Source organism: Camelina sativa, chromosome 8 (genome assembly GCF_000633955.1).
Source record: "Camelina sativa cultivar DH55 chromosome 8, Cs, whole genome shotgun sequence".
Taxonomy (NCBI): Eukaryota; Viridiplantae; Streptophyta; class Magnoliopsida; order Brassicales; family Brassicaceae; genus Camelina; species Camelina sativa.
The window spans coordinates 3380136-3393703 of NC_025692.1; the positions used below are offsets into that span (position 1 = coordinate 3380136).

General features: G+C 38.8%; 4 protein-coding genes across 5 annotated transcripts in view; 2 read left to right on the top strand and 2 right to left on the bottom strand.

The window, feature by feature from the left end:
• LOC104709169 (receptor-like kinase LIP1) overlaps positions 1-2364 on the bottom strand; it is a 6143-nt gene extending 3779 nt beyond the window's left edge. The window contains exons 1-4 of the mRNA XM_019229205.1: positions 1989-2364; positions 1693-1859; positions 1362-1551; positions 1057-1260 (exon numbers count right to left, since the gene is read on the bottom strand). Of these exons, the coding sequence (XP_019084750.1) occupies positions 1057-1260; positions 1362-1551; positions 1693-1859; positions 1989-2106 (679 nt within the window). The 5' untranslated portion in view covers positions 2107-2364. The remainder of the gene's footprint in view (positions 1-1056; positions 1261-1361; positions 1552-1692; positions 1860-1988) is intronic.
• Positions 4526-6943, top strand: LOC104705939. The gene is made up of 2 exons (XM_010422042.2): positions 4526-4719; positions 4912-6943. Exon 2 carries the CDS (start codon positions 4991-4993, stop codon positions 6782-6784), a length of 1794 nt encoding a protein of 597 aa, XP_010420344.1. The 5' UTR covers positions 4526-4719; positions 4912-4990; the 3' UTR covers positions 6785-6943.
• LOC104705941 (probable UDP-arabinopyranose mutase 5) lies at positions 7372-9336 on the top strand. 2 transcript variants are annotated; one of them, XM_010422045.2, is made up of 2 exons: positions 7372-7582; positions 7981-9336. In XM_010422045.2, exon 2 carries the CDS (start codon positions 8029-8031, stop codon positions 9073-9075), a length of 1047 nt encoding a protein of 348 aa, XP_010420347.1. In that variant the 5' UTR covers positions 7372-7582; positions 7981-8028; the 3' UTR covers positions 9076-9336. The 2 variants fall into 2 exon arrangements, with proteins under 2 accessions (XP_010420347.1, XP_010420346.1); XM_010422044.2 differs by having other exon boundaries at positions 7372-7556.
• On the bottom strand, positions 9394-13148 carry LOC104705940. Its single transcript, XM_010422043.2, has 8 exons — positions 12719-13148; positions 12528-12619; positions 11729-12432; positions 11429-11499; positions 11144-11233; positions 10855-11049; positions 9924-10089; positions 9394-9673 (listed from the first exon to the last, which is right to left on the bottom strand). The coding sequence occupies exons 1-8, from the start codon at positions 13082-13084 to the stop codon at positions 9498-9500; spliced, it is 1860 nt and encodes a 619-aa protein (XP_010420345.1). The 5' UTR covers positions 13085-13148; the 3' UTR covers positions 9394-9497.

Sequence of the window (13568 nt, forward strand, 5' to 3'; positions counted from 1 at the left end):
TCGCATGCTTGTGTTCCTCGACGTATCATCGTGAGCAAGGCTATTGATTCGCATGCTTGTGTTCCTAGACGAATCAGCATGATCTTTATCACTGTCATGCCACGAAAACGTGCTTTCTTCGTTTGATTTAGAGCTGCTTTTACTGCTTGGCCTCTCGTTATCTTCTTCTTCAGAGCTGTAACTATAATTTATCTTCAAGCTCTGCGCAGTTGCGTTTGTTTCATGAATAGATCTTCTCTGATCACTTTCAGAGTCAGAGACGGAACTGCTAGAGTCTCTAGGTTTCTCTAACTGAGAATGTTCCTTTTCTTGACCCTTTTCAGAGTTTGAATCAGACTCATCATCTGAATGTGCCGTTGTTTCTTCCTTCTCTTGTTTTTTCATACTTCTTATTGATTCTTTTTCTTTTTCTTTTTCTTTTTCTTCTTCTTCTTCATCTTCTGATTCTGATGAAGAGCTGGAGTTGTCGTCTTCCTCTTTTCGAGGAAGAGAAAAAGGAGTTACAGAACAAGAACCGTGTCTACTTAAAGCAATGGACATACTTTTGTCCCTGAAGGATGACATTGGAATTGTGGTTGGAATACCATCTTCTGTAGACATTGAAAGGAAGCTAAGAGCAACCGTTACATCGCTTATCAAAGGACGAGCAGTTGGTTCCTCTTGTAGACACATTGATGTTATTGCCACTGCTTGATTTAACCCTCTCTCTGAAAAATTCTTTTTCATGAGGGGATCAGCCATATCCGGGTACCTTTTTGGGTCTCTAAATATCGGTTGTGCCTGCAACAAAAGCCAAAATTATATCATCAAAAAGAGGAACATTCAAGCAACACAATTCCAAAATGTGGGGTTTAATGAGTTTTACCCAAGCAACTAGATTTTGTTCATCATTAGGCTTAGTGGTGTCAATAGCTCTTCTACCGGTGATGAGTTCAAGCAACACAACTCCAAAGCTATAAACGTCTGATTTGACAGTGAGATCTTCCCCTCGAGTGTACTCAGGAGCAGAATAACCATAAGTGTCCATAACCCGGGAAGAAAGAAACAAGCTGTCACCTGTCCCCGGTTCTAGGTTATGCATACCAAAGTCACAAAGCTTAGGGTAAAACTCAGCATCTAACAAGATGTTAGAGGCTTTCAAATCTCGGTATATCACTGGTGGATTCACTTTATCGTGCAAGTAATCCAATCCTTGTGCTGCACCAAACGCAATCTTCATCCTCGTTATCCAATCCATTGGCTTCTCGCCTGGCTTTTGTTCTGCATATCAAATCCATTATTATTAGCCTCAAAAACAAAACCTAAACTTCTCTCCTTTATACAAACGTTAAATTAAATGTTTTTAAAAAGCTCAGTATTACCGTAAAGATGGTCTTGAAGGGAACCTCCAGAGACATATTCAAAGACTAAAAGCCGTTGATCGCCATCACCACAGTATCCTATAAGCTTAACAAGATTGGGATGTTCGAGTTTAGCCAATGACAAGACTTCAGCTTGAAACTCTTTGTTACCATGTAATCCATGCTTGTCCAGCTGCTTCACAGCTACCAACTACACTCATAAAAGCAATACAAGATCACTTCAAGGAAAATCACAGACAAAGAAGATGCAACAAGATGTACTAATCCTCTGCTCCTAAATGATTCATTGAACAAGGTATCCAAAGCTCATAACTTTGGAGATGAAACGAACCTGGCCAGTAGATTGAAGGGTTCCTTTGTAAACCCTACCGAACCCACCTTCACCTAGAAGACATTCTTGCCGGAAATTCTTGGTCGCCGTCGCTAATTCCCGGAAATTGAATGTTTTCACCGGTAATTGCTCTGTTTCTCGTTCTTCAACTCGTTTCGTCGTTGCCACTGAAACCAAAAACCACAACATTTTTGTTTTTTTGTTTTTAGCAAACGGGTTTCAAATTCCACAGTTCCAGAACAAGAAAGCTAACATTTTTTTGTTTTTTGTTTTTGTTTTGAATTTGATAAGTTTACCAGGTGGTCTGAATTCGGGTTCATCGTGTTCGTTAGTCTGGTTGTTGTTGTTGTTGGTACAAGGAGCGTTTCTGCTCTTTTGTGAAGTGAAACACGGAAAACAATTCATCCTTATCATTCAAAAAAATATTCAAAAATCTAAAAAATCGAAAAATGAAAAAAAAAATCCTTTTTTTGTTAGTTTGAAGATGATTTTTAACAATGGCGGGGTCCTTCAATCTTGTGAAGGACCCACGTTAAAGGGCATAAATCTTTGGGGGGGATTGTAAAGAAAACAAAACAGAGGAATGAAGCGTAAGAAGAGAGAGAGAGAGAAAAGAAGAAAAAAAAGGAAATCAAATTGAAACCAATCAGAATACATGAAGAACAATGAACTTCTCCGATGATACATCCGAGAAGAATGGAAAAAAGTTTTGTTTCTTTTTTCTTTGTTCTCTTTTACGAATTCTATTTTTCGTTTTTGCTACTTTGTTCTACTCCCCCCAAAAGTATGGAGAGCCATTCTTATTACCATTATCTCTATTCTCTAATCTATTTTTAAATCTAGTTTTAGACTTAGTTAGTTATACAAAATTATTATCTTTCAAATTCACTGTATAACAACTCTCGGAAACACAAGACTGAAGATGTTGTTTGATTGAAGTATTATAAGGCTTAAAATATGTCATGGATTCTCTACTTAAACAAAGACAAAACTGACACAGAGGCTGATGCATTACATGATACAAATGCTAGAAGAGTTGACACAGAAAATGAAGTATTACTTGACAAAAAAGATGAAGTATTACTTAATACAAATGCCGGTAGAGCAGACCTTAAGTAGCACTTGGTGATCGTGCTGACACAGTGATTAACATAAAGCAGAGAAGATAAGGTGTTGAATCAAGAACCCTGCAGTTAGATATATGGGAGGATGTATCAAACGTCTGAAGCAGTCCTTGTACTAGTCTGCCGTTAAATACAGGAAGTAGTACAAGAAGCTGAATTGAAGAGTTTGAGTACAGAAGCTTGAGGCCGACTTGGACAAGCCGAGTGGCGGCTGCTTAGCTGGATGAACATCTTGAATGGAAGATTCAAGATGAGATCATTAAAAGAAACTTTCCTTATCCAAAAAGAAAAAGGAAAGTTCTCAATTTCCTATTTGTTGTATAATAGGAAAGTTGCCAACCCTAAGGGTTGGGCAATTGATATAAATACCAAGAGGACGCTTCATGAAGACTTGCGCGCTTCAAGGTAGTTCTGAGAGATGCACACAAGATGTGTGGTGTCGCCCCATCAACAAGATAGATAGATCGTTTGATGGTTTATTCATCTAGAATAGAATGATAGGCATAGTAGTGTTTGTATCATATGCAGTTGTAATTGCTATTTTGTTCTAGTGAATTTGTTCTGGACTAGGTCCCGGGAATGTAGGAAAAACCGAACCCTGTTAACAAAGCTTGTGCGTTATTTACTTTATGCTCACACAAACACAAATTCGATCGTAACTAGACTTAGCCACAAATATGCGTTTTCAAAGACAGCTAAAAAAAAGAAGAAGATGGGAAGCATTGAAAAAAAGAAGATTGGAAGACAAATTCATTGAAATTTTTGTCCAAATGTTTTTTTTGTATATCAATCATAGCAACATGTATCAAATGAATTTTATCAAATGATTCATTGATAATTTTAGGTAGGGGTGGACATTTAAACCAAATCGAACCAACCAAAACCGACCCAAACCCAATCATACACTCCAACCATTCTGTGTGTTTTTTCTTAACCCAAACAGTTTGGTTCGGTTCGGTTTAAAGCTAAACCAAACCAATAACCCAATATACTAATTTAATTATTTAATTAATAATATTAAAAATTATTAATATATGATCTTATCTATTTGGTTTCTATTTACATTATTTTCAATTTTCTAGCTTTTATTTATTTATTTGATTAATTCACTTACAACTTGTTGTTTAGTTTATACATATTATCAAACTACAATAAATTTTATTTTGTAATATTAATTGATTTTAAACTAATTAAAACTGAACCAAACCGACTGACCCAAATACAAACCAAACCAACTTTGGTTGAGTTTGGTTTTACCAAAACCGCATAAACCAAACGAACCCAACCCAACCCAAATCCAAATTTAAACCAAAATGCCCACCGCCCAAACGAAAACATTAAAAAGAATTAACTAACATGTTGAATTTAAGAAAGAAAAAGTTATATTGCTAAATTTTGGCTCAAAACATATCTATAAATGGATGAGAAATATTATAATGATGCAAATATATTACATATATATTGGTTTCTAAATTGATAAAACAAAAATTAGACTAGATTTGAATGATTTTTCTTTATCTTTTCAATGTTCTAACTTCTAAGTAAACATGTAAAAATTTGTTATGTTAAGATTTTTTTTAATTTATCAGAATTTGTTATATTAAGATATGATACCAAAAGAAGAGGAAAAATAAAATTAAGGCTAGATATGAACCATTTGAGAATGAACACGTGGCATGATCTTTAGTTAACCTTTCCACTTTCCCATCCATCTCTCTTCCGTCTTTCATTTTTTTTTGTTGTGTGTGTCGCCGTCTGCAATTTCTCCCCGACGCTGACGATAACCCTACCGGCTTCAAATTACAGTCGCTTAACGCCCAGTAATCTGATTCAATCGTTCTCTGATCTCTGTCGCCACCTAGAACCAAGCGAAGATCCCCATAATTTTCCAATTTCTAGAAAGGTGATGTGTTAATTTCCCTTTAATTCGCTGTCTAGAATCTGAAATGCTATTGATTTGGAAATGGGTTTCTTTTAATTTCATAATAATGATTTTTTTTTTTTGTTGGTTAATTGAGCTTATGATCTTGGATTTAGGGTTTTGTTTGTGTGTTCCGATTCTGAGATTTTACCTTCTCTCTCTATCTCCTAGTAGGTTTCAAGCTGTGTCCTTGTGAGGTTATGATAAGTGTTTCGCATTGAGATCAACAAGACGAAATAAACCCTTTTTCCAGATGCAATGCCTAATGGCTGATGGAGCTTTGATTACTTTAGATTCCGATGATAGTATTTTAGCATCTGAACATGTTTTAGCAGTAGGTAAAGAGTTTCCCGATGTGGAAACTTGCAGAAGAAGTTTGAAAGATTTGGCTATTGCTCTCCATTTTGATCTCCGTATTGTCAAATCCGACCGTAGTCGGTTTATAGCCAAATGCTCTAAAGAAGGCTGTCCCTGGCGTATCCATGCCGCTAAATGTCCAGGCGTTCAGACATTTTCTGTTAGGACGCTTAATAGTGAGCATACTTGTGAAGGTGTTCGTGACCTCCATCATCAGCAAGCATCAGTTGGTTGGGTTGCTAGATCCGTAGAGGCACGGATCAGAGATAATCCTCAGTATAAACCCAAGGAGATATTGCAGGATATACGTGATGAGCATGGGGTTGCGGTTTCTTATATGCAGGCTTGGCGTGGGAAAGAGCGGAGTATGGCTGCGCTTCATGGGACTTATGAGGAAGGGTATCGGTTTCTCCCTGCGTATTGTGAGCAGATTAAACTAGTCAACCCTGGGAGTTTTGCTTCTGTTTCTGCTTCGGGACCAGAGAATTGTTTCCAGCGGTTGTTTATTGCGTATGGAGCTTGTATCTCCGGGTTTTTCAGTGCTTGTAGGCCTCTTCTTGAATTGGATAGAGCACACCTTAAAGGGAAGTACTTGGGTGTGATCCTCTGTGCTGCTGCTGTTGATGCGGATGAAGGTTTGTTTCCGTTGGCTATCGCCATTGTTGACAATGAAAGCGATGAAAACTGGTCGTGGTTTCTATCTGAGCTGAGGAAGCTTCTAGGGATGAATACTGATAGCATGCCAAGGCTCACGATACTCTCGGAGAGACAGAGTGGAATTGTAGAAGCTGTGGAAGCTCATTTCCCAACTGCTTTCCACGGGTTTTGTCTTCGTTATGTTAGTGAAAACTTCAGGGATACGTTCAAGAACACGAAGCTTGTTAATATCTTCTGGAATGCGGTTTACGCGCTCACAGCAGCAGAGTTCGAGTCCAAGATAAACGAAATGGTTGAGATATCGCAAGATGTGGTTGCGTGGTTTGATCTCTTCCCTCCGCATCTCTGGGCTGTAGCGTATTTTCAAGGCGTGAGGTATGGACATTTTGGTTTAGGGATCACTGAGGTTTTATACAACTGGGCTCTCGAATGCCATGAACTACCAATCATACAGATGATGGAACATATCCGGCATCAGATATCAGCTTGGTTCGATCACCGTCGTGAGTTGAGCATGAGATGGAACTCAATACTTGTGCCATCCGCAGAGAGACATATAACAGAAGCGGTTGCGGACGCACGGTGTTACCAAGTTTTACGAGCAAACGAGGTCGAGTTTGAGATTGTGTCGACGGAGAGAACCAACATAGTGGATATACGGACACGAGTTTGCTCGTGCCGTCGCTGGCAGCTTTACGGACTGCCGTGTGCGCACGCAGCTGCAGCACTGATCTCGTGCGGTCGGAACGTGCATCTGTTTGCAGAACCGTGTTTCACAGTGTCGAGCTATCAGCAGACTTACTCGCAGATGATTGGGGAGATTCCGGATAGAAGCTTGTGGAAGAATGAAGGAGAAGAGCTTCAAGGAGGAGGGATCTTGAGGATACGACCGCCGAAAACGAGGAGACCACCAGGTAGACCAAAGAAGAAAGTGGTTAGAGTTGAGAATCTAAAGAGACCGAAGAGGATTGTGCAATGTGGAAGGTGTCATTTGCTTGGACATTCTCAGAAGAAATGCACACAGCCAATTTGATGATAGACGGTTCTTTCAGTACCTTTGTGTTTTTCTGTTACCTGTCTTGTTTTGATGTAACTTGTAATGTTTTAAATTGCACTCTTTTTTTGTAGAGACTTGTCTTCAAATTGGAAAAAAAAAAAGGTTCTGGCTTAACTTAACCGGGTTTTGAGTAAATTGATCTGGTTCTTGATTGAGTTTCTATTTTAGTTTTTTTTGGTTCTTGATTCAGTGTCTAAAAAATAGTCACATTGGGCTGTTTCCCTCTCGGTACGATCCCATAGTGCCACAATCCGTTCTACGTACAACAATATGTTGAACTACTTCAACAAGTCGACGAGTTACAACAACAACCAAAAACTTCGTTCGGTTTGGATGATGGACTCGTTGATTTACTTCACTTTCGGTTCGTTCTCAAAACCGATAAATTCTTGATCGAATTAGACAAAATGGTTTGGCTCGGTTCTGTGTTGAAACGAATCATAGTGATTTGTATAATTATATGGTTACGTATATCAATCAGCGTTGATGCTCTGATTCAAACCGGATTGGTTAGTTTCGGTTTGATTAGAAACGAAGAAGTGTTTGGGCACTTTAACGCACGATCGATCAAAGAGAAAATTGCGGGACGTAGCAGCAAATGCGCGAGACGTTTTTGGACCAATTCTACAGTAAAGTGATAAAAATCTAATTCATACCCACGATTTGTGTTTATCCCCTCTGAACAAAAAACAAAAGAGAACCTTGGATCTGCTGCATTCTCTCCCAACCTTCTTCAACCTTGAACCAGGTCAATCTCTTGCTAACGAAAACAAGGTTCTTTCGTGTCGTAGATTTAGTTATAATTTCTGGGTATTGCTTTGTTTGATCTGCAATTTCGTTTATTCTCTCTGGGTATCGTTCGATTCTCGTTTTTGTTTCTGTAAAAATGTGATTTTTCTTGATAACAGGATCGTAGTAGATTAATCGGTTTGCGATTGCAATGTTTCAATTTTTTTGACCATACTTTTTAATGCGAACCGTGAGTTGACTGAGAAGTAGATGTTTGATTTGATTAGGTTTGATGCTATGGTGTGTTTGGATTAGAATTTATCTCTCTAAATATGCACTGATGAGTGATATGATCTAAAAATTATCTTTTTACCCTTGATTGGTTCACATTGATGCTGTTTGGAGATCTTCTGACCAAGCTCAAGTTTTTATGTATCTTGCAGAAGAAAGCTTTTAACTTTGCTGCTTACAAGATTGTTGAAAATCAAAAGATGTCTTCAGCTGAGATCAACAAGAATGAAGTCGACATTGTCATTGGGGCTCTTAACGCTGACCTAACTCAGTTTCTGACCAGCTGGAAGTCCTTTTTCTCTGGTTTCCATCTGATTGTTGTCAAAGATCCTGAGCTTAAGGAGGAACTCAACATACCAGAAGGCTTTGATGTAGATGTCTACTCCAAGACTGACATGGAAAAAGTTGTGGGCGCATCCAATGCCACCATGTTCTCTGGTTATTCTTGCAGATATTTTGGTTATCTCGTATCTAAAAAGAAGTACATTGTCTCAATTGATGATGATTGTGTCCCGGCTAAAGATCCCAAGGGGTTCCTGGTGGATGCTGTGACTCAGCACGTGATTAACCTCGAAAACCCTGCAACGCCTCTCTTCTTCAATACCCTTTACGATCCTTACTGTGAAGGAGCGGATTTTGTTCGTGGATACCCTTTCAGCCTCAGAAGTGGTGTCCCTTGTGCTGCATCTTGTGGACTTTGGCTTAATCTAGCTGATCTTGATGCTCCAACACAAGCTCTCAAGACAGAGCAAAGGAACACTGCATATGTTGATGCGGTTATGACTGTCCCTGCTAAGGCTATGCTACCCATAAGTGGAATCAATATCGCTTTTAACCGCGAGTTGGTAGGTCCAGCTTTGGTGCCTGCACTCAGAATCGCTGGAGAAGGGAAAGTGAGATGGGAAACTCTTGAAGATGTTTGGTGTGGGATGTGTCTGAAACATATCTCTGATCATTTGGGTTATGGTGTGAAAACCGGACTGCCTTATGTCTGGAGAAACGAGAGAGGAGATGCGGTGGAGAGTTTGAGGAAGAAATGGGAAGGAATGAAGCTGATGGAGAAAAGTGTTCCCTTTTTCGAGTCACTGAAATTGCCTGAGACTGCACTCAAAGTTGAAGATTGTGTGATTGAGCTTGCTAAGGCGGTGAGAGAGCAATTAGGTTCAGATGATCCTGCCTTCACGCAAGCAGCTGATGCTATGGTTAAGTGGATCCAGCTCTGGAATTCTGTTAATTCTAGCGGTTAAAGTTAAACTGATGAATCTATCTCTTGAGGTTAGATTCCTTTATCACTCTTGAGGTTAGATTCCTTTATCACTTTAGGTTCCTTTATCACTTCTACCAGAGATTTTACCAAAGTCGTTTGCTCAAGTATCATCATGTTTATTTCTTTGTTTTTATCTAATTATAAGCAAGCATGTTTTTGAGTCTTTCAATAATGTAAACCTTGACTGATGAAACCCATCTGGTTCTCAACTTGATGACAATATATATTGCGTCGCTTTTAATTCGTTTCTCTATTATCATCTTGTAGAATAAATTTGCTACTATTAAGCAACTTGGTATATTCACAAAGATACAAGATTGGTCATTCCTTTTGTTCTATAAATGTGGAAGTTACAAAGAGAATAGAAACAATACATGTTAGGCAAACTCTTAGTTCTAACTTCTATGCACCGTGTTCCGTGATTGAAGATGATGATGCTTTGGGTGCCAAAGCATTGAGCAAAGATTGAGTGTCTATAAGTTTTCCCCTAAGCAATACATTGTAGTCATACAGAAGTTGAAATTTCTTCTTGATGTCCATTGCGTCCACTTCTGAGCCAGAGGACCCTTCATTGAACTCTGCAATAGAAACAGTACCAGTGGCAAGAGTTCAGGTTTTTGAAATCATATTACCAACAAAGGTTTTGATTGAGATCCTTGTTGCAACCAGTGTTTCTCCTCAAACAGACTCAATTTAGATCTATACTTATTTCCACTTCTACTTCTAAAACCTAAACTGTACGACACATCTACCTCTACTAAATTAAAGATCAATTGGAACAGTATGGATGTTAAAATTATCTTAAAATGGCAAAAGTGTAAGCCATACCCATTGGAGGAGGTAGAGGGATTATATCGTCTTCACTACGAGAGAGTGGATGACTTTGAGAAGAGTGGCTTATACTCTTCTTATTTGAGATACTATCTCCATTAGCCAGAGAAGAAGCCGAATCGAAAGAGCTCATTTCTAGACTTGCAGGTTGTGGAATAACATTCTGGATAAAAATAGACAATTAAGAACTCCAAGGGTCAAGTAGGAAAGGAGAACCCACAAATAAAGAGTTGTTTACCTTCTCAACGCATAAGCTAGGTTTCTTGTTTGACATGATAGAATGCTCCGCTTTTGTTCTTGATGATCCACCTTCTGAGTTATTAGAAGATGTTGAAGGTCTGTTCAAACCACAAATTGCTGATACATTTTTCGTTTTGATGGCATCATCGACCAATATGCTGCAATCCCATGTGTATGCAACATATCTTCTCAGCTAAAAATGAGAAGTATTCTATGAGCAACTTGTAATAAGAAACAAGGCTATTGCAAGAAGAAAAGCCAAAAAGAGGAGAGGGGAAACCAATTACTTTATCCCAGTGATCTAGAGCTTTACGACGATTCCGTATCTTCCTGAACACAGTATCTTCATTTCGCAGCTTCTTGACCCTGTACTCACACTATTTAAAGACCCGAGTTACCACCATCAGAATTAGCTCAAAAATGACTAAAGAATTTTCAAATACTACAGTAAACACTCGCTCTACTACATAGATCATGAATACCAAACTTTTGAGAAGTCTCCTTCAAGAAGAGAGAAAAGCGAACGAAAGGAAAGGTAAACGTGAAGTAGAGAAGAGAAGAAGGCTTCAAACCTGCACTAGTAGGTAGAAGAATATGCCAATACTGNAACATTCTGGATAAAAATAGACAATTAAGAACTCCAAGGGTCAAGTAGGAAAGGAGAACCCACAAATAAAGAGTTGTTTACCTTCTCAACGCATAAGCTAGGTTTCTTGTTTGACATGATAGAATGCTCCGCTTTTGTTCTTGATGATCCACCTTCTGAGTTATTAGAAGATGTTGAAGGTCTGTTCAAACCACAAATTGCTGATACATTTTTCGTTTTGATGGCATCATCGACCAATATGCTGCAATCCCATGTGTATGCAACATATCTTCTCAGCTAAAAATGAGAAGTATTCTATGAGCAACTTGTAATAAGAAACAAGGCTATTGCAAGAAGAAAAGCCAAAAAGAGGAGAGGGGAAACCAATTACTTTATCCCAGTGATCTAGAGCTTTACGACGATTCCGTATCTTCCTGAACACAGTATCTTCATTTCGCAGCTTCTTGACCCTGTACTCACACTATTTAAAGACCCGAGTTACCACCATCAGAATTAGCTCAAAAATGACTAAAGAATTTTCAAATACTACAGTAAACACTCGCTCTACTACATAGATCATGAATACCAAACTTTTGAGAAGTCTCCTTCAAGAAGAGAGAAAAGCGAACGAAAGGAAAGGTAAACGTGAAGTAGAGAAGAGAAGAAGGCTTCAAACCTGCACTAGTAGGTAGAAGAATATGCCAATACTGATGCAATACAAACCACCAAGATCGGCAAGGAAGCTAACTGTAAAATAGCAACCAGAAAAGAACAAGATATTTAAGTTTATAACTGAAGCTGCTCTAGTATTCTCTTACTGCACACTAAATCAAGATACTGGACGATGTACATGCCTGCATTTCGCGGTGGAACTATAAACAGAAGTGTACATCTCCAGTTGATAAGAAATAACTACTAAGACTTGAAGGATTCACAAGAAGTGATTGGACAAAGTAAATGGAGTAAAGTTACTTACCAGGACCAAGTATATTTTCATGGTCGATCTCAACAATATAAGCAGAGAGATAGTTGATGAACAATGTAGTGTTGAGTATGCCATCTGTCGACCTCCCCATAGATGCCTGAAGCTGATTAGTGTCTCGGTAAACTGAGCCAGGGATAAACTCGTGAAACAGAGGTTGGATTAGCTTTAGATCATGCAAATGATGGTAAATCTGAGGAAACAGATTAAACTTCAAAATGTTCCCTTCAGTTCCACGGAAAGTAACAGGACTTTCATCAAGGATGCTTCCGTTTCTCAGAGTGCCACTAACAAAACTCATATGCTTCTTCTTGTGAGCTCCATTCTTAGACGTAAAGTTAAACTTAAATCCAACAGCAGCAGCAGGGGAATCAGGAAGATCAACGAAATGCCACGAGATATAGATGTAATCGCTAGTGAGACGACACCTTTTACACTTGAAATTCACAGTTGGCCCTGAAGTTGTGTTCTGACAAGTATAGTTTCCTAAACTAGAAAGCGAAGCAACTTTGAACTCACTGAATCCGGGATTACCAGTGACCACATTACCGATTCCTCGTAGATTCGAGCAACTCATATCAGAGACAGCAGTGATGTTAAACTCCAAATCGTTCTCGAACGAGATTAAATCTGGAGAACTAGTAGCTCTCACATTGTGAACTTCAATTGTTCTCTTGGTTATGATTTGGTAAAGCAGCCTGTGAAGAAACTTTTAAAAAACAAGTCAGTGTTTGTTTCTATAAGTATTCAACGGACAAGAAGACTAAAATTCTCAAGCTTTTTCAAAACTCACGCAGCGAATAGTCCAATGAAAACAATCCAGCTCGCAACAGACAACGTTCCACCAAGTTCTGTTTTACGTTTCTTGACAATTTGCTGATCATCCTGCAAGATTCAACTACTTAAATTGGTAACCTAAAAAGAACCAAAATTGATAGAAGAAGCACAAAAAGCTCAAAGGAGGAGTGGAGAGAGGGCACTAACGAGCCAATGTCTAGTGGAGAAGAAGACATCGAGTCGAGTAATCCACCAACGGAGATTGAACCAGACATTACGACCATCGCCGAGCTTTGTGAACCTTAGGAAGAAGCAAAAGACTAACCAGGAGAGAAGCATAACGAGCGTGGCTTCTAAGAACACAGCTTGAGACTGCGTGAACTTACGGATCCTATCGAAGGCGAACAAAGTCTCGGCGAAGGATACTACGCTGTAGCTGACATCTTTGTCCGTTGAGATCTCCGACGGCCAACCGAAGATTTCGCAGCTACCGGAGCTCCGGTTAAGAAGCTGACCAATCCCGCACGCACAGCGCGTGGCGTTGTAAGTTATGGAGTTTTGAGGGCACGCCATCGCGGAGCTTCGAGATGAAGAAACGCAGACCGAAGAAGACGAAGACGGGTGTGAGAAAGAGAGAGAGACAAGGAGAAGAACAAAAGGGGCAAGAAAGGAATTTCACTTTTAATATTTTAATATTATTTGGTGTACAGCTTTAAAGAACCAGACCACGGAAGCAGAAGAACCAGCCTGTTAAGTAAAGTGGCTTGTCTTCGTCAAAAGGTCAAGAACCAACATATTTGGCAAAACCGATTGGTTTGTGTTATCCGGTTCGGTTTACCCATCAAAATTTCCCGCCAGACCAAACAAACCGCTAAAATCAAATGTCAACTACAGGATGAGAATATGAGATCATACCCTCTGTTTCACGCGGTGATCAAAATATATTTATAAACATTGTCTGCATTTTACATTAGTTCTCTTTTTTTTTTTTTTTTTTTTTTTTTTTTTTTTTTTTTTTTTTTTTTTTTTTTTTTTTTTTTTTTTTTTTTTTTTTTTT

Coding starts and splice junctions, on each gene's coding strand:
- LOC104705939 (XM_010422042.2), top strand. CDS start 4,991: ATGCAATGCCTAATGGCTGATGGAGCTTTGATTACTTTAGATTCCGAT.
- LOC104705941 (XM_010422045.2), top strand. CDS start 8,029: ATGTCTTCAGCTGAGATCAACAAGAATGAAGTCGACATTGTCATTGGG.
- LOC104705940 (XM_010422043.2), bottom strand. CDS start 13,084: ATGGCGTGCCCTCAAAACTCCATAACTTACAACGCCACGCGCTGTGCG. Junction 11,500..11,728: donor TGAAAATATACTTGGTCCTG/GTAAGTAACTTT, acceptor GCTATTTTACAG/TTAGCTTCCTTGCCGATCTT. Junction 11,234..11,428: donor TCTTCTACCTACTAGTGCAG/GTTTGAAGCCTT, acceptor GTCTTTAAATAG/TGTGAGTACAGGGTCAAGAA.